Source organism: Triturus cristatus, chromosome 1_1 (assembly GCF_964204655.1).
Source record: "Triturus cristatus chromosome 1_1, aTriCri1.1, whole genome shotgun sequence".
NCBI classification, from domain to species: Eukaryota; Metazoa; Chordata; class Amphibia; order Caudata; family Salamandridae; genus Triturus; species Triturus cristatus.
Genome location: NC_140579.1, coordinates 1,285,672,746 through 1,285,693,140, shown reverse-complemented (window position 1 = coordinate 1,285,693,140; position 20,395 = coordinate 1,285,672,746). Strand labels below are relative to the sequence as shown.

The window sequence follows — 20,395 nt, the reverse complement described above, 5'->3', positions numbered from 1 at the left end:
GGACAACAAGTGCAGCCCAGATCAGGTCTCCTGCCCTTTCGCCAGAGCTTTTCCGGAATGAAATAGACCTTGTGTTCGTAACTTAGTTGGATGTAATGGAGATAAGCCGAGACCATCAAGACACCAGGTGCCTCTCTCCTCGCATCATTGTCTACGGTCCCTATAAATGTTTTTGCCATTTAATATCATAAGGCGTTGGGGTACGATGTTATGAAAGTTAACTTAAAATGTATAAAGTATAGAACGTAGAATGTGACGGGAGATGGGAACGTTCCTAAGGTTCTAGCAGTAACCAGTATGTCAGTTGCTGCAAGGACGTTAGGAGGACATATATGGCTGTGCTGTGGCTGCTGAAGGTTACAATAAACCTTTACATTCTAAAATGTATATGGAGTCCGGCTTCTTACTTCATATTGGTGATGATTTAAATCTGTAGTCGTTATGCCCACCGACCTGGCAAGCATTTTGTAACATTGTGAGGACCAGCTGTTTTCTGAGCCAAATCAAGGTTTGGGCATGCTGAGCTTGGTATTTGCCTGCACACATCGAGCTGGAGACTGCACCAGTGCCTGTGCCGTTTGTGAGTACTCTTTCACCGCTAGTGAGGACAAGGTGGGTCGCTTTTATTTAACTGCGCGCGTCGACCTTAACGGCGTGCGATTACCTCTAGGCATACGCTCACGCTTTGCGCTGTACCTTCGTTGACGTCATAGGCTCTTCTGCTTGCAAGCCGCATTTCTCCGTAACCATGGCAAACTCAGGTATGGCATGACATTCTTGCAGTCGAGCCACACTTCACACGGCGGTCATCTTGCTATCCTAGCAGGCCCAAGTGTCGGAGCGTGCGATTTAAAGTTCGTTTTCAGGTTGAATCTTCCGTTCGAAGGCATCAAGTTATGTCGGCCTGCACTTCCGGTGACAGGCACACGAAATGTTTTTACAAATATCTTCAGTATTTGATATTATTATTGAGACAATGTTCTTCACATTAACAGGCGCACTGCAAGCCAGCGAGTAAAACGTAATTATTACTAGTCCTTGCCTCCAATACGGTGAACACACGCAATACTTTAAGAGCAGTATGGTTATGCGAGGGGCGGTATTCCTTCCACCAGAAGATTTGGAGGCATGAGCTGATAATATTAGCTCATCAAGGACACCCACGAATATCCAAAACGTAAAAGAATTAAACAATTTTCTTGGTGGCCAATCTGGCTATCTTTAGAGAGTAATGGGAAGTGTGTGACTGACAAATGTCCACATTTCTAGGTCTCGCCTAGCTATTGCGTTTACGCAATCGCTATGTGAGACTCTAGTAAGAGAGGCATTTCAAAGTGCTCCCAAAAGTGGATTGCATGGCGAGCACGCGCACAATCACGTGCATCGTGCCGCCATGCAATCCGTTTGGGGAAGCGCTTCAGCCCACTGGCGCATGCATGTTTAGCCACAGCCTCGGTATCATACTTCAAAGGGTCCGCTCCCCCGCCTGGAATGCGCTCCCCCGCCACAGCATGCCGAGGGATTGTTCAAGCTCACCTTCACCTCTTCACTGCAGGGTTCTTAAACGCTGGAACACGCTTGACTTCGCCATTTCACTGCAGGGCTCTTTAGCGCTGTAACACACTCTCCTGCGCGTCTTCACTGCACAGCTCTTTGGTGCTGTAACATACTCGCCTGCACCTCTTCACTGCATGGCTTTCTGGCACTGTAACATGCCAGCCTTCACCACTTGACTGTAGGGCTCTTATGCACTGTAACATGCTTGCCTTCACCACTTAACTGCTGGGCTCTTTGGCGCTTTGACACCCTTGCCTGTGCCTCTTCACTGCACAGGTCTCTCAGCAGTAACACACTCCCTTGTGACTCTTCACTGCGGGGCTCCTAGGCGCTGTCACAGGCTTGTCTTCACCACTTCACTGTCAGGCTCTTTGGCGCTGTGAAATGCTTGCCTGCACCTCTTCACTGCAGGGCTTTTTGGCGCTGTAACATGCTCGCATGCGCCATTTCACTGCTCAGCTCTATGGCTCTGCTCGCCTGCCTCTCTTCACTGCAGGACTCTTCCGTGCTGTAACATGCCTGCTTTCAACTCTTCACTGCACGGCTCTTTGGTGCTGCAGCACGCCCGCCTGCACCTCGTCACTGCACGGCTCTTTGGCTGTACCCTGCTCGCCTGCCTCTCTTCACTGCACGGCTCTTTGGTGCTTATTTTGAAATTTCACTTCATTGAATGAGAGTGCTTCTGGACAAGTAGATGGAATAGAAACCATTAATTGTACCCTACAACCTAGGAGCCATGTTTTGTTATTAATGGTACACTGTGCTTACAGTACGTATAGGGATACAGTCCACAACCAGAAATGGGACTTGTGGCAGACTGATGGCTTGATCGGGACTCGTGCGTTTCCAGAGTTGTTGCTTCCCGTGGGCACTGTTGTTCATGCAGCTTCAAAAATGAAGTTACCGAAGTGATCTTCCAGGTCCCCCCCAGTGTTATCATAAATACTTTACGCACTTCCCTTATACTATGGCCTAGGTTTTTACTTACACTTACGTCACAACAGATTATCTTTACAAATTCCAGGGGGGAAAGTGAATAACACCTAAGGTCAAGAAGGAGATTTGATGTGATAATATTAACGTGCTGTGACCTAATTTTCTGCATCTCCGAGACCCAATCTGACCGGGTTTTAAAAGTGTTGTTTTTGGCTGTTGGACATATCTGGAGAGAACCTGTTCTCTACTATACCTTTTCATATTGTAAAGAAAAAAAACTTTTTCTCGGGCATTAAATAACTAACTACCAGTCCTCTAGTCTCACTGCTGTACTGTTACAACATTACAAAACACTATCGCAGCTAGGTATGACCCCATTTCATATGTTTGTGCATGGCACAGATGACCACGTTTGCTGTTTTTCAAGAAACATCGACCCAACCCGAGTTCCTGTGCCTCATGCTTCAAAAGGGGCACTGGAACTAAAGGTGTTGCAGGTGCTACAGCAACCCCTGACCTGGACACAGTTCTGAAACGGAGTGGAAAACAATGTGGCCTTTCAATAATTTTTTCACACAGTATAAGTTGTTTGTTCAAAGGCAGTGACATATTAGTGGCAATTGAAGACAACCTAGAGAGCAGCTTTTTGGAAAACACTGCACAATCCTTTGTCACGTAAATCTAGGTTTATGTTATATGTCTTCAAAAAGATGCCATTTGCTAACACACTTTTGTCACTCAACTTATCGGGCCCTATCGTGGCATGTGATATGCCTTCCTATTTAAAAAATGAAAAGAAAATAAAGCTCCAATTTAAGGTTACAAATATTAACAAGCATTTGCAATGCAATAGGTCTCGCATTTACGCGAGTTTGAGCTATTAACATTGCAAATAGCAACGCCTTTTATTTTTGTTTTTAAAACATAAATAAAAGGCAGCATCATTTACAATGCCAATAGCTTAAACTTGCGTAATTGCGAGACCAATTGCATTGCAAATGCTTGTTTTATCTGAGACAAACACTGGAAAACGGAGGAAGCTCCTTTACAACCGGTTCTGTTTTCTTCTTGTGCATGGGATACAATTGGTTTAGACTTCGCAGGTCCACCTATTTCCTTCCAACATGAAATATCTCATTTTCATAACAGATTATCACCCAAAGTGGATTTATCATTCGTTTATTGAGTCACTCAGTACTAATGCTGCCATTACATTCTTGAAAAATGTGTTTAAGTTAGAGAGGTCTATGAAAGAAATTGTAACTGATAAGGAGACTCACCTTGTATCCGAGCGTAAAAAAACATTTTTTTAAATATTATTACATTGGACATCACAACTTTGCTTTGTATTTACCTAGTTCTAATGGTTTAGCAGAGAGAGCCAATATAATTCTGAAAGAGGGAAAACAAACAGCTCCCACCTCAGGCAAAGATGTGAGACATTTTTTGAATGACAATGTGTGGAATTATAATATTACTCCTCACAGCACTACAGATGAAGTACCTTTCACTTTATTGAGAGGTCACAAGGTTCACACGCGCCTATTTCCGAGTTGGTTGAATAGTAAAGCAGGCACTGGTCAAAGATTACTGAAAGCATTTCACGTTCAGTTGCATTGAAACAAGCTGAGATGAAAGAGTACTTTGACCAGAAACTTCATACCTATGAAAGGATTTCAATATAGGAGATTGGGCTTTAGTTACAAATGATAGAAAAGTCAAGAGAGGCAATCCAAGTTTTCTGTACTAGTCCAAATTGTAAAAGTCACAAAAGGGTCAATTTTATTACAAGGGAAAGGTTGGTGGAATAGAAGACAATTGGTAAAAAATATTTCTCCCACACAGGCTGATATTATCAAAAATAGGAGACAGGCAGAGACCGAATCTGACTGACAAACTTAGTTGCAACCACAAGAAGTAATGGATAGTCGTGGTGCTGATCTTCAACTGCCGGTAACACCTGCCAATACGGATTCCAGCAATGCATTTTCTCGTTCACAGGAGACAAGAGTACCAAGCAAATTTAGAGATTATGTATTATACTAAAAATGTTATTTGTTTTGTTGTAAGGGGGAAGGAACGTATAAAATGTTGCTATAGGAATGTTAGAATGTGCACAAAGTAGAATGTGAAGGGGCCACAAGAATGTTCCTAAGGTTCTAGCAGTAACCAGTATGTCAGTTGCTGCCAGGACGTTAGGAGAAGAAGATGTATATAGCTATGCTGTGTCATGGGCGCCGAAGGATACAATAAACCTTTACATTCTACATTTTATATGGAATCTGGTTACTTACTTTAGGCGACCAATGGATCAAGGTCACTTACAGCAATAAAGCCTAGAAATTCAACTTGAGTTCCGCAGTCATGGCATCTCGGTATTTGACTGAACAAGTAAGGGAGAGTTTCTTTCCTAATATAGTTTTGGAGGCCAACACAGAAAGTTTTGGATCTTTTTGTTTTCCTTTATAGAGGGGAAATATCATCAAGATGTCTAACAACGCACTAATTGTATTGGGTAGTGGTTGCCAGGACATACTGCGTGAATTAAACAGGAGAAAGAATATATGAAGCCATCGTAGCCAAAATGCAGCGATTATCAAAACCAGTTATTTCGTTAGATAGGTCAAAAACTTTGATATGCGTCACTACGAAAGAGAAAGCTATCTGGAATGGTTCAAAAGAAAGGAGGATCTCAAGGATGACTGCTGCAGTAGCTGAGGAGAGGAGGTAGAGTCAAAGGAGTTCGAGATAGAGTTCTATGTGAGGGATTCTTGATTATGAAAGATGTAGTAGAAAGACTGGGGGAGGTAAGAGGAGACTTATGGAAGTCAGGGTGATGGAAACATGAGGGGAAGGAGTAAACTGATGAAGCGAGATGCTTTTAGATGCAACACAAGTTATTATTTCACAATCCGTATGGAATTAAGAAAATTTGGCCAATCATTATGTACAAGTAACAGGGTGGAGCTGTGGCAAAGATTCCCCATGCTGTTTAAAAAATGATGTGCATGTAAAAATTTACCTTCAAAGTCCAATAAACATCAGCCACTCAGACAGTTATGTAAAGTGGCTTGAAGCGAGTACGTTTCTATTTTTACATACAGACAATGCTTAAGAGATGCCAGCACAGAGATTTCAAACGTTGCCACTGTACACAACAAGGGTGTCTTATTATCGATCTAGTAAAATATATTAACTATACGTATCTGTGGTACCTGTATGGGTCAATTGCACTCGAAGTGGTAAAACGAGTCATAGTGTGTGATGTCATCTGCTACTGTGACTAGTGATGGTGTGGATTAGGTGGAAGTATGGATGACTCTCCATGCTCCCTAAACAGCTAGAGTCAATGAAGATACCTAAGTGGATTTCATCTATTTTGTTTTTGGACGTTTGGTAGAACAGAAGCAAGAAGTGATGTATTATAACTGCCTTGCTTCTTTCATCCTTTTTGCTATGTTTGTGATCGGTGTGCTCCTGTTTATTGACAATTATGCATGTATGTGGAGTACCGGAAATGTGTGCAGGTGTGTGTATGTGGAATGATGTTGCGTTTGTGTTTGCAAATTATTTGTGTATATTCTCAAAGAAACACTGATATAACGAGTGTGTGTGTGAACCTGTTGCAGATATTTAGTCACATTTATTTAATGTGTAGATATTTATTTGCATTTATCTTGTGTGGGTTGCCGATTATCACTTCTTTGTGTACTTCTGGATACTGATGCTTTGTAGTATAGTATCCATGTCTAACAAAATATTTGCTTGAAAGTACACACATGTATGTGCAAGCTATGTATTCTTCTAATGTATCAAACAATCGCACTATGGAATATGGTTCTGACCCCAACTAACTATGCATCTACTCTAGTATGCTCAACACACAGAAATACAAGTGTTTAGAAGACTACCAGATGTGAAATGTCACCGGAGATGTATAGTGAGCAGAAACACTAATTTCTCCACTCAGCATGAGCAAGAGGAGAACTCCCCTGTTTCATTTACTGCTACTCAGATCTACTTTGTGGATTTGGGAGAACACACTTATGCCCTGATCAAGTAAGGTGAGTAGACGTCTGGCCTGGTTAGTAAATGGACAGCATCACAGGCATTGCAGAAGATAGCTGGCATCACAACAGCTTCGCAGATAGCCTCTGTTACAGGCAGTGGAAAAGACCAATGTAGTTATACGCAAGAGCAGCGATCGCAAGCAGAGAAACAGTTGACCATGGCTAACTTAAAAGTTGGCTACAGTTAGGTTATGTTTTTTATTTCCTATACAATGCCGGCTAAGGGAACAGGTGCATACATATGACACTTAAACAGTAACATAATAGTGGTTGCTACGTTTCACTCCTACATACTGGATGTTTTTGGATTAGACAACACTACACTGTTTCCCAGTTTTTGAGGTGATTTTATTATCACTTTCCCATTTTCTGACAAGATACCTTGCCAACATGGCAATTATTGAATATGCAAGGCAGCTAAAGCTTGAAAAGTTGAGGGAATTACTGTTTAATAAAATACACAAAACAGTAAGCATGACTTCTTTCTAGATGTGTTTATTATAACAGAAAATACCAGGGGAAAATTGAAGCGCAGCTGACAGTCAGATTAAAACAATGATGAATTTTTACATCCAAAACTGAATACAACACAGAAATCCCACAAGTTCAATAAGTAATACAGAATTAAAGCAGTATAACCCTATTCTGATCAGCATAGCAATAGCCACTGAATGGACATTCCGCAAACTCCATTCCAACCCTTTTCATGAGAGCACTATGGTACCCTCTGAGCTGTACTCCAAAATGGTGAACAAAACCAAAAGGGTTACTGCGCACTAGCATAAAAAGATATGCATTAACAACTGAAAAAAAGACTAAACACAATTTATTGAACAACAAGCATTCTGGAGTCAGTATCTTACCCCTTGTAAAGTCGATTATGAATCATATCTGTTTTAGACCCAGGCAACTGATCCAACGTGCTTTGAATTTCGCCATTTGCAACTAATTTACAAAAATAAAAAGGGATAATATCTCTCACCTACCTACTGTCAAATGATCATTACATTTGCTCTAGTTTGACTAATGTTACTGGTCCAATGTTTGCAAAACTTCACCTTTATTTTTTTAACCAAATACTTCTTACCAAGCCAAGAACTCTAAAAGTGGTTTCCACATATGCTTAAGAAGGCTATTGAAAAGACTACATGTGTAAAGTATACTAGAAAGTGATACTGTAAAATAGGTCACTCTAGTATTAGATCAAGAGCTTCTATTAAATACCTTAATATCTATGGAGACTTGACAGTGCGCAAGGTTATAAAAAAGTACAAGGATACATACATAGTGAATCTTAAAAGGGAAGAGAAGAAACTCAGGGATAGGTAAATCACAGCTGAGTAAGAAAAGAAAATGATCATTCTCATTACACACCGCTCCTTTAATCGCTGCCTCCACTGAAGATTTTGGCATATTCTTGCCTCGACATTGTTCCAAAAGTTGTGACAAACTTGCATTAAATTCTGGGTTTGAGCCGGCTTCTGCAAGAAAAAGTATACTTCAATCAAACTAATGTCACTCTTACAAAAATGCAATGTTGGGTCTCGAAAAAACAACTCGGCCACTTACTTTTGCAAGTCAGTTTTATGAGGGTAAGCTATTTTTAGGGCCTACTGGCCAGTTTTGGTTAGAGAGCTTGAGCTAGCAACGAACAGGTGTTCTGTTCATTCAGAAGGGGAATGAGCAATAAAGATGCCTTTAAATCTTGTTTTTATCTTCTCACATTTGCTATGCAGTCAAAGACAGAGGTCAAATATCAGCTTCTGTCTTGTTACAAATGGCGGCTTATTTTATCCTGGAGATTGGTGTTTATTTTTATTACTCTGACTGCAAAGTTAGAGGATTTTGTAAAGGGAACTGTCTTCCAATCATCACCAAAGGAAAGGCTGTAGGAGGTCAGTGTTTCTCTAACAGACAGCATGCTTAACCCTTTCGATGCGCATGACGGAGCGGTTCCGTCACGCTCATCGGTCGCGCTGTGCGGCTGACGGAACCGCTCCGTCACGGCCCCGCCCGCGCAACGAACCTTCAGCACGGCGCGGTAATCCGCGCCGTGCTGAAGGGGTTAAATAGCTTGTAAATGAAGAGTACAAATATTTCAAAATATATCAGCAAATAGGAAAGCATATTTTTTGTAATTCAGAAGGCTGATGGAAGAAAAGATTTTAATAGTATCAAAACAAATCAGAAGTTAACTTGGTGATGTGCAAATGATACATATTTTCAGAAACCCGATTTCCAAACATTATCATTTGTACACTATTTCGTTTTAATAGTAAAACTGAATGTCAGTGTTAAATGTTGTGGTCATTTCAATGGGAAATGTGCTAAATGCAAACGACAGTGTGCTACCTCATCATGCTATAGTAATACATTTATTAAAAGGGAGAGTTTTTAAACAAGAACTGAGAAACATTCTGCCTCGCCCTGATGTCAATGCTGTTAGTGAAAGAAGAGAATGTCAAGGGTAATGTCTACCCTATACGTGAATTAGATTCACAATATACATGAAGAAATAAATTAGGCTATTAAACAAAAGAGTTTGATGTACAGAAGACATACTGAACTCACATATTCCAAGGTGCTCTCATATGAGATAATGAAGACAAAGGCGGCTTGATAAAACTAAATATTTGCCCAGGATCTCACAATCTGAGATTAGTTTATGGGTCAAGAGCATTACCGTTAGGTCAAGTAAATTATTCAGATCAAATCGACCAGCAGGTCTGGTAACATTGATATGATTTTTCAAGGTCTGGTCTGTAGGAGACTAGCAAGTCACAATGGCACTACTGCCTTTCTTATACAAACTGTCGGTGGAGAGCTGATCTCCATGAAACTACTGGCAGCTCCACACAACTAATTAAATTTACAAAAAACTACAGTCCCTCTTATGGTGAACAAAAAACAAACCTGGTATATATAAAAAAAAATGGAGCCGAGGTTAGACTATGGCTTAATTGTGATGGGATCTGAAGTAGATAACGCATAATATAAATCCAATTCCAAAAATCAATCACTTTGAGCCTCTGAAAGTCAATGTGCCCTGGCTGCAATATCTGGGTTTGCTCTAAACTAATTCGGAAGATGCAAACTAAATGTATATTCTAAAGATTTACGTTTCGTGCATCAAAGGTACTTAACCATGCTCACAATCACATTCCAATAATGGCTTGGTACCAGTTTATACATTTATTTAGCACTGAATATCGCTCACAGTGCTAAGTAAAATGGTGACTTGTTCAGTTTCAAGTAAGCAGAGCAGATTTTAGAGCTCACTTATGTGCACACCCCTGTGCTATATCAAAGTTATCAATAGTAAAGCTGGGATGACTGGGGGATTGGCTCACAGATGTCCTTGTTCCTATTGTGCATCCAAGGCTGTAGATTGTCGGATGAGCTATGATCGGCCAAAAATTGTATCACGGTAAATTGAGGGATATGATCCCATCTGTGATACGGATTGTGAAACAATGAACATATTCTGACTATTTAGTCAGAACGATAGCTCAAGTTAAGGGTGCAGTTCAAACACGTCCCAAAATGTAGCCTTCCAGTACATTAACGTTAACAATCTTGCTGTACTGGTTGACACGAAGACTTGAATATGTGTACAATTTAGACATGGGACTGCTGTTAGAATGCAAAAGGCACAGAATGCAGCTGCCTATTTGATTCCATAGACGCCACAGCATTAGTCCATCTCTTTTGCCTTGGGTTTTAGCGCCCTGGCTTGAGGTTGATAAGAGGGTCAACCTGAGTCCACATGCATCACACACAAGACCTAGTAACGAACTGGAATACCTTTCCCTACATGTAGACAAAAATCATTGTTCCACGTGCCAGTTGTGATCTGAAAGCAACCTGGGGCTTTCAGTGACATTTTTCCATAAACCTTGACAGACATTACAGTTTTAATGGCAGTCTTCTTTAACTCGCTGCATTTGTGCATCTAGGCCATTAAGCACAATTACAAATATAGAAGACTACTCAAGGCCGATCCTTTTTGGTTAGTACCATATCACAGGAATTTCAAACTCATTCAATTTCTTTTTTTCAGAACAATGTAATGAAGTTAATGTAATAATTTTAAAAAAATAAAGTATATGTATTTTAAATAAAGATAAAGTATCATAATATTTATCTTTATTTATATATAACTTATGTAACATTAAATGAAAATAATTCTCTGTGTCATTTTTGACTGCAGTAACTTTAGAAGTGCAGTTTGTGAACTACAATGGGCTTACTGTTTTGTGTATGGGAATAAGTATTTCCCATTTTCCAACCACTCCCCCTGTTCCTCCCACATTTACTACTAAGTAGTAAACATACATGTGTGAGGATCTCTCCATAGAAAAGATAGGAGTGGTGGTAGGTTTGTGAATTGCAATGTGTATGTGTAAGTGGTACTACTTTGCATACTACAAAATGCAGTTTGTCAATCAGGACCTCAGTGTTTCAGGTAAGACTGTGAGGGATGACCCTTATTGCTGCTTCTTTTACTCCCAGCTGCAATATTCACGGACGTAATAAAACATTTTTTAAAGAAAGAGTTCCTAGAAAGATATCCTATACTCCCTTTTAACACCTTCAATCACCACCATGAAAGATCATTAAGCACGAGCATCCTCCTTCTCTCCAGGACTTGAAAAGATCAATTTGTTTTTTAAATTGTACATGGTGTGTTCCCTTAGCAGCTGACTGTTTGATTTTGTTTAAATAAATGGAAAAACAGTAAATAATGTTACCAATACTTTCTCGGATGATCCTTGTTGAAATAAATAGGTTATTTTAATTACATATTTATTTTCTACATGTACAGTGTTGTTAATCGTATCCTCAGACTGGCCTAAGTGGAATGTCGCCAAGAAGTTTAGTGTGGAATATGGGTATACTGAAATCGGGTGAGCTGGAAGGCTCTGTTCAGGTATACTACCAGAATTTCATAGGCAAAATATTGATATACAAAAATATAGTAACCTAAATATCGAGTTCCAAAAGATTATGAAGGTAAGTATATATAAGTAGTATAGGTTTACTTCACTTAACTCCACATATCTATTGTGTATATCTATGATACGTATACATACATCGTCGAGGTATGTGGAGTTAAGAATAGTAAATCTATACTTACCTACATATTCGGACGTTCATGATATTTTGGTACTTCATAATTAGGTAAATCAATATTTTTGCCCACAATATTCGGAGATATACACTTCTGTGGAATTAAGTGGCACACTAAGCCCGTTGTGGAGGGTGTGGATGGGTCTGGTTTATCTGCTTAGATATGTGCTCATAGTTTTTACCTGCATTCTTCATTTTTTATGGCAACAATGAGGTGATTCACTTGTGAAGATGTTCATATACTGGGGATAGCTATTCTATTGCCCCACTCTTCTGGCATTTCTTCTAGCTGATGGAATTGGCAAATGACCTGCTTTTTATTTGTCCACTTATAGCAATCAGAGTAATGGCTCGTTAAAAACATGGAAGGAAATCCAGTATGCATATAAACTAGTATGGTTCATTCACCTGTTATACATTTCGCTAGTTAAATTGTCAATAATCAGTCATTAATGCATCTAGTATGGAATCTGTTCATACTTCTATTAGATTCTATCTATCGTCCAGGTCACACTATAGCCTTATACCCCGCCGTAGCGGGCTATACCGGCTATTAAAGGCCCACTGCAGCGTTAAGGCAGCGGGACTTTAATAGCCGGTATAGCCCTGCTACGAAGGGCTATAAGGCTATTAGAACATTCTGCCACTAAAGGGCTGAATGTTCTAAAAAATTAAACAAAGGCTTCAGGGAGCGCGAGGGGATTGAAATCCCCTCAGGTTGCCTGAAGCCTTTGTTCACAGCCACAAAGAAGCATTGGAATGTTGGATCTTCGGGCTTATACCAGCCATTATAAACCCGAAGCACTCCATTGTTTTCAATGGAGCTTCCAAAGTTCCAATGTTCTAATATCTCATTATGTTCTGTCAAACAATCTTTTGTCAAAACTTGGTCTGAATAAATTGGTTTCTGTGAAAAGAACTAAAAAAGTTTTTTCTGATTTTAACGGAACAAGGAACTTTGCTATCAGTGTAGTGAAGTTATTTGTACTCTCTTCATCATGCGGTATGAACACTGGTGATCTCAAATGTATATGTTTGTAATACAGAGACCTTCAATGAATTGTTCTTTTAGGTTCTCCACATATCACTAGTATTTTGGCTCTGTATGGTCCAGTGCCTCTCAAGGTGGTCAATTTGTTTTGAACCTCTAGTGGGCTTAGCACCTCATGGTGGCTTCGTGAGGACGGGGTGGTTGAATTTAATGTAGTCTTGAAGTAGAAGGCTTTGACCTTGGAATCTTTGCTGTGTTTGTGCTCTGGGAAAATATGTTCTGAATAAAACTTATTTGCCGGGTACATAGTCTACTGATGCGTTCCGACATGGATGTTGTTTGCAGTGGTGGTCCTGTCTGGGGTTGGTGCACAGCCCACCAATCCTTTGTCCAGGGATTTGTCCACAAAAAATATGGATATATCTTACACCTCCATTTACGCCGCAACAAATAATCAATAACTTAGGAGACCAACACCCTGGACTCCATCAACATTCTACCTTTCCCTCTATTCCTTTCCCCTAAGTTCAAAACAAACCGATTCACCTTAGCTTACCTCAGCAACAGATCAGCTAAAAGCACAAGCCACTTATCCACAATCTATAATTTGAAAGGCCTCTGATGAAGTGTTCCTACTTGACAACTGGTTGGATAATGCCTCTGGTCAACACAAGGAGATGATGGACGGAGTGCTGAAACTTTTCAGACACTCACCCCCAGTCACAGATCTGGGTTGAATCCATCATCATTCTTTAGCTCACTTCGCCACCTCAAGACTGATTTGCATATAGTTGGGTCCAAACTGAGGTGGCAAAGTGAGCTAAAGAACGATTATGGATTCAACCCAGATATGTGACTGTTACCTTGCTCACTCTGCCACTGGATTCGAGCTAGCCTGGCTGATGAGCGGTGTTATCCTGAAACCGGTCCCAGGATGTTTGTTTCCGGAGGACCTGACTTGACAGTTCCAACGCTCCGTTCATCATCTCCTTGTGTTGCTTTGTTTGCCCTAAGTTGGCAGGGTATGGCTTGGCAGTTCGGGGTGGACTGTTCCCATGAGGCACAGGGTCAAGACTGATTTGCATATAGTTGGGTCCGAACTGAGGTGGCGAAGTGAGCTAAAGAACAATGTTGGATTTAACCCAGTTCTGTGAGTGTCTGAAAAGTTTCAGCACTCTATCCATCATCTCCTTGTGTTTGCTAATGCCTCTGGCCCCCAACTTGAACGCCTCATGATAACTAAACCTGTACTCTGCTCTGAACAAACTAATCTAGATCAGACCTTGCAGTATTTTATCAAATCATCCCATTCACGTCCACGCCATCACTGGCACTACTCATAGCTGATTAGATCTTCTAGTCTTGAGAAACCACGTCTTAAAAACACCTCGCCTCAATTTTGCCACTATCCGCCATCCACCAGGCAAAAACACAATCCTTCCCTTGTCATTCCTGAAATCTTACTCCATCCTTTTTAAGGGCTGTAAAAGAATTTCCCTCATCTGCAACTTATTTAGCTGGGCAGATTAATCCTCACACGGATAAGCCTCTGATAATAAACATGGAGAAAATAAAATACCCCCAAAAACCCAAATATCAACCTTCCCTACAAGTCAAAACAGTGCCCTATCTATTCTTTTCAATCCAAGAAGTCTAGTCTCCGACGTTTTACAAGTCTATACTAAAGAACACGCTTTGTAGCATAGGCTTCTGCTCCCCCTTCACTCTTACTATGTACACGCAACATCCTGGAGGACAGCCTTCAAGTCTCAGGTGCTGGCTTCCATATCTGCATTCACAACGGTCACTGCAACATTGGCCTAACGTTCAACAAAGCTTCAGAACTTAACTACGACTTGTATTCCAATTTTGAATAAATAACACCATGCTCTGCCTAATTGTCAGTAGGATGGAATTTCTCGCTAAGAGTTCCAATTAGCAGAGTAAAAGCAATACACCACCAAGCTTCTGTGTATATTTCAGATTTCATCACTCCCAAGAGCATGAGAAAATTTTACTCAGCAAATATTACATTCTTAAACTCCTTTGCCCATCAAATCCTCTTCCAATGGTGGTCGAAAATGTTCAGTTAAGAGGTACATTTCTCTGGAACACAGTGCCTCACGACTTATGGGACATCTACGAAACTGCTTTATTAGAATCTTTGTGTTTTTGCCTATTTTCTACATAATTTCTCTCCACTAGTTCATCACACTCTACTCATCTATTAGTTGTCTTGTGCTTTAAGAATGTCTAAAAAAAAAAAAACTATGTTGCGAGTCTTTTTCAGACTTTTCGAATCATTGAACTGCTTGGATTCAGTCCTTAAAATCACATCTTTCAGACAAACCTTAAATAGGGGATTGTATTGTATTGGTTGTAAGTCACTTTCCACCCAACCCAAGGAGAACCTCGTGAAAATTACCAATTTTAATACAACTTCACTATTGACATGCTGTGCAAAGGCAACCAATATCTCAGCTCACATAGCCCACCTCACTTACTTCTGTTACTGTTATTTCCCAGGGCACACAAACTCCCAGGGCACAACCTAGGTTCTTGGCCCACACCGAGACTCAACCCATGCACGTGATGTATTCCTACCTTTCACTGCAAACTTAATCTTCATGGAAAGCTTAGCGAACATGGTTGCTCTTGCTTCATCTTTCGTCCCCTTGACATGTTTCACCTTCAACCACTTATTGTGTCCTGCAGGGAAGGCAGGGGTTGTGTGGATGGAAGCACAAGGTGAAAACTCGGAAGAACCCACGATGATAGTTGATACATGGCAGAACAGGGGTTTAGAGCCATAAATACTGAGAGGTTCCTGCACGCCCAGGACGCGGGCCAATAATATTCTTCTATATTGTGAGCGAAGCATTGCGATGCCAACAGCAGCAGCCATATTGATCAGATTTTATGTTCCTTCTGGGAAAAGAACAAGTAATATTCAAGGCAGTCAACAGTAAGTCGAAGGATGCCATTTTATTTCACTACTTCGTAGTTATTTTAATAAAAGCTGAAGACCATGCCATGATTTGCAGAGAAATTGCATTGCCAGTGACTGCCTAGTCTAATAATACACTGACTAAAACAAGCACTTGAATCACATCACACAGCTAGCCCTCTGTCACACACCGGCCTCTCTTCAGCTACAGACACACGACTAGAGTTCTCTCACTGTCGCACAGATGTAGGTGTCTCTCGTTTTCCCGCACTTCCATTACTAACTTTGAGGTTTGCATTCCCCCTTTGTACACATGGGGCTGCGATTTGCAACACGTAGATAAACGCCGGTTAAAAAAAGATAACGCTGAAATTGGTAGCCAAACATGGCATTGGATCAAGTGGCAACAGTCGACTTCCTACGACACGTAGGAAGCAGGCTGCGCTGTTACGCACAGCCTACTTCACTGCCACCACGCATTGCTATCTGGTTTTCAGTCACAAACCAAACTTTCTCGTTGACAGCCACGCATACAATCTGCTACTCTTTAGGAGACTGCCACACACTCGGCTCTCTGTTCCGACAATACTATGCACCACAAAGTATGACCACTCATGACCTTAGGCTACGAAACTGACCTTCGCCTCTAATACAGCCCTCACCTACTCTTTAATCCCCTCGTAGAGGGATCCTCGGTGGGAACTCAGCAGTTGGGAGGCGAGGAGATTCACCGTCTGTAATAACCTTGTCTCCTCCCAACAGAAATACAAATTGGATCTAAGGTACAGCAATCCTGGCGTTCATCACATGCACACCCGGTCTTGCAAATGAGCCGAGTGCTGGAGAGTTCGGAGGACATTATCTTCCGGTGTATCGGCGTTTATGTTCCGGTGCAACAGTGTCTAACTCTCATTAGAGGAATAATCCAGTCTGCACCCCTAGCGCCGACGCACATCACAAGATCAATGCGACGATCTTCGTGTGGTGTGTAAGCTTAGATGGCGTCCACTCTGCCCTTTAGCCCCGACGGTAGACGTTGGTTGGGGCTCACGGGCACGATGATTTGGGGCCCCGGGGCGGGGTTACCGTCCAGGGCAGGAGGGGCGAATGAGTGGAGGTCCTCATGGCTGTGTATCGACGAGGGGGAGGGCGGATGGGCTGGATCGGTAGACATGCCTTCTTACTATAGGCAATGGCAGCTGGTGACTTTTGAAAGTGGTGAGGTGTTAAATGTTTGGCATACTGCACCGTAGCCAGCGAGCGCAGCGTGCGAGCCCGAACAGCCTTTTTGAAAAAGAGAGTGGACAAATGGTGCATTTTCAAGCAAATTTGAGAAAGCAGGAAGGTTAATAAAGCAATTGTGAAAGTGCAGTTATTACATTAATAAAGAGATGTCATATAACATAGGTAGCTGCTTATTCAAGCTTTCTTTCACCCCATAGTTGCTACAAGACAGATAAGAGAACAAGCATTTGCAATGCAATAGGTCTCGCATTATAAAAGTTTGAGCTATTGGCATTGCTAATAATAATGCAACACCAGTAGCGCAAACATTCAGTAATGCGAGACCTATTGCATTGGAAAAGGTTTTTTTTGTTGCTTTTTTGTATAGCGCAACTTGACCCAAAGGCGTGCATTTATGTTGTATTGAGTTCAGTGCAATTATGTGGTATGTTATTATGTGGCACAGAGTGGTATTATGCGGAGTGTATTTATGTTGCATTAAGTAGAGAGTAATTATGTGACGTTGAATTATGTAGTATTGAGTGGTATGTGGAGTGCATGTATGTTGCATTGAATACAGTAATTATGTGACATGTAATTATGTGGTACTGAGTGGTATTATGTTGAGTGTATTTATGTTGCATTGAGTAGAGTGTAATGTGGTGTGTAATTATGTGGTACTGAGTGGTATTTTGTGGAGTGTATTTATGTTGCATTGAGTAGAGTGTAATTATGTGGCTTGTAATTGTGTGGCACTGAGTGGTTTCGGGGTGTATTTATGTTGCATTGAGTAGAGTGTAAATATGTGGTATGTAATTATGTGGCACTGAGGGGTATTATGTGGAGTGTATGTTGCATTTAATAGAGTGTAATTTTGTGGCGTGTTATTACGTGCCACAGAGTGGAGTGCGAGAGTGAGAGGGAAGAGGGATAAAGAGAGAGAGGGAGGGAGAGAGAAAGAGAGCTAGAGAGAGAAAGAGGGAGAGCGAGAGGGTTAGAAAGAGTGAAAGAGAGAGAAAGAGAGAGAGGGGGAGAGAAAGAGAGAAAGAGAGAGGGAGAGAGATAGAAACAGGGGGGAGAGAGGAGAGATAAAAAGAGAGCGGGAGGGAAAGAGAGAAAAAGGGAGGGAGAGAGAGACATAGAAAGAGAAATAGAGGAGAGAGTGAAAGAGTGAGAGAGAGAGAGCAAGAGAGGGTGGGAGAGACTGAGAGAGAGAGAGAGAGAGAGAAAGAGGAGAGAGAGGGGGAGGAGAGAAAGAGATAGAGGGAGAAAGAGAAAGAAAGAGGGAGGAAGAGAGAGAAAGGGAAAGAGAGAGAGAGGGAGAGAAGAGAGAGATAGAGAGAGCGGGAGGGATATCGGGGTGATTCCCACTTCCGAAATGAATAAAGTAAGGCCCTGAGAAATGTGGGGCAGAGGGGTCATTATGTCACAATCCTCACCTCACACTGTGTTTCAGGTCTCGTGTGCTGTGATATTTAGAGGCAGAGGATGTGGCGCTGCGGTCAGAGCTGCAGTTAAAAATGTTATGCTACAACTCCTGCTTTGTAAAATTAGGATAAGAGCAAACTTGGCACCTCGCTGCTGTCCGAAGTATCATCGTTTTGAGTTTAACAAGGGTCAGAAAGTATTTGAGACAAGAGAAGCTGTTTAAATGCAGACAAACATCGATGAGCTACAGCTCCTAACAGCCTTCCAGCAGCCTTTGAGCGCTATGTACCTGGGATCAGACTGGTCGCTCTCGTCTGGCCCAAAGTAACCGACTGCAAACGGAGTGAAATGTTGACATTAATATGATGCCATCCTTCTGATAGATACGTATCAACCTTTAGTGGCGCAAAGGGCTCGTGACCTGCTGAGTGGTGCTCAGACCACACGCTGCACCTTAAACAAAGACTGCTGCAGCAGGGACGCCCCCTTCTAAGGTGGTGGCAATGATTGCACAGGACATCCTTGGATCACAATATTTGGTAGCCCTTTTGTGGTCAGGGTAGATATGCATTGTATTGTTTGTCTGTCCGTTAATCCAGCGGATGGCACATGGTTCACTGCTCCGAATAAATGTCTTCTGTGCTGGTGCCATCTCATGCCGCCTCTTCTCAAAGGAACCTGCTGCTGGGACCTTCTGGCCTGAAATAAAGAACGTGACTGCGTGTATTAATCCCAGAGCTTGACCAATGGCCACCGAGAGTCAGTAAGGAAAGAACTCCAGCCAGTGACAAACATTCTCTAGAAGCCCATAGAAAATGATATTTGATACAAGTGCACGGAGAAGGCCTCAGACCCAATGTGAGCAGTCTGGTACATGAAGGACAGACGCGTTATACGATGGTGCAGAGTTTTGAATTAATGTTATTTAGTGGCCAATGCCACACATCGGCTGGTATCTACAACAAGCAGAGAGCAAACAGTGGCACCCCGAAAAACACTCCTGTCCTGCAGATCCAGCAGAATGCTTGAGAAGCATGCAACACAAACATCAAAACCGGGTGACTGTTCACAAGCAAAGCTTTCCAGTGTGAAAGGCACACAAAATAAGCACTGAACGCTCTGCAGTTACTGCCCATGTCACTGACATCAGTTTGTGTCAGAAGTTTTTCACTACACGTGCACCCCAAAAACAATACTTATTACCGAACATTCTTAGTTTGTCCAAGACATTAAGAACACCCAGAACTGGATGCCTGGAAGAGAGGGAAATAAATGGGGGAGAGAGAGAGGTAGATAGAAAGAAAATCTGGGACAGAAATTAGGAAATCCAGATAAGGGGGGGGGGAGAGATAACGATAGAGACAGACAGAGAGAGCAAGAGAAAAATGAAAGATAGGAAGATAAAAAAAGTCACGAGACAAGGATAGACAGAGATACAGAGAGAGGGAGAGAGAAGACAGACAGGAAGTGGCAGAGAAAGAAAGGTGGAGAGACAAGAAGAGAGCGAGAGAGTGACAGATGGCTAGAGAAAGATGAGAGAAAGTTAGGGAGAGAACGGGAGGCAGACAAAGAGAGAAAGCAAAACAAAGACAGAGCCAGGCAGAGAGAAAGAGACAGGGAGAGGCAGACTAAGAGCTAAGAAGAGAGCGCTACAGAGAGAACCAAAGAAAATACTGAGAAAGAAAAAAAACATTGTGAAACAAGCAGGAAGTGGGATAAGGGAGGGGGTGGCAAATGTTTGCACTTTCGCGGGCGCTTTGATGTTCTCAGTGGCCGCGCGGCTTACTGAGAACATCAAAGCGCCCCTAGGCCCATGGTGAATCAAGTCACAGAAGCAGAACCACCGGAGAGAGGCAAGGGGGCAACGGGGGACACAAGGACACAGACCAAGTGGACGCCCAGACCGGCTCCGGCAAGGAAACCGGGCTCCGAGGGCAAGAACATGTGCTACAGGTGCGGCAGTCTGTCACACCCAGCGTACGACAAGCGATGTCCGGCCTTCAAAGCCAAATTCATGTTTTGTGGGATAACGGGGCATTATGAGAAGGTATGTCGCCACAAGCAAAAGAGAATAGCCGTCAAATATGTCGCACAAGAAGAGGAGGAAGAAAG

General features: G+C 42.0%; 1 protein-coding gene across 4 annotated transcripts in view; it reads right to left on the bottom strand.

Annotated features, from left to right (window-relative positions):
* LOC146871971 (translational activator of cytochrome c oxidase 1-like) overlaps positions 1-16,628 on the bottom strand; it is a 70,888-nt gene extending 54,260 nt beyond the window's left edge. The window contains exons 1-3 of one of the 4 annotated variants that reach the window (XR_014981281.1): positions 16,294-16,625; positions 15,289-15,612; positions 7,938-8,044 (exon numbers count right to left, since the gene is read on the bottom strand). Coding sequence is in view for 3 of the 4 variants with exons in the window: in XM_085652655.1 (XP_085508781.1) it covers positions 7,938-8,044; positions 15,289-15,589 (408 nt within the window). In the remaining variant the exon portion in view is untranslated. Of the gene's footprint in view, positions 1-7,937; positions 8,045-15,288; positions 15,613-16,269 lie in introns of all 4 variants that reach the window. The other 3 variants (XM_085652655.1, XM_085652644.1, XM_085652634.1) reach the window with 3 other exon arrangements.
* Positions 16,629-20,395: the final 3,767 nt, after the last annotated feature.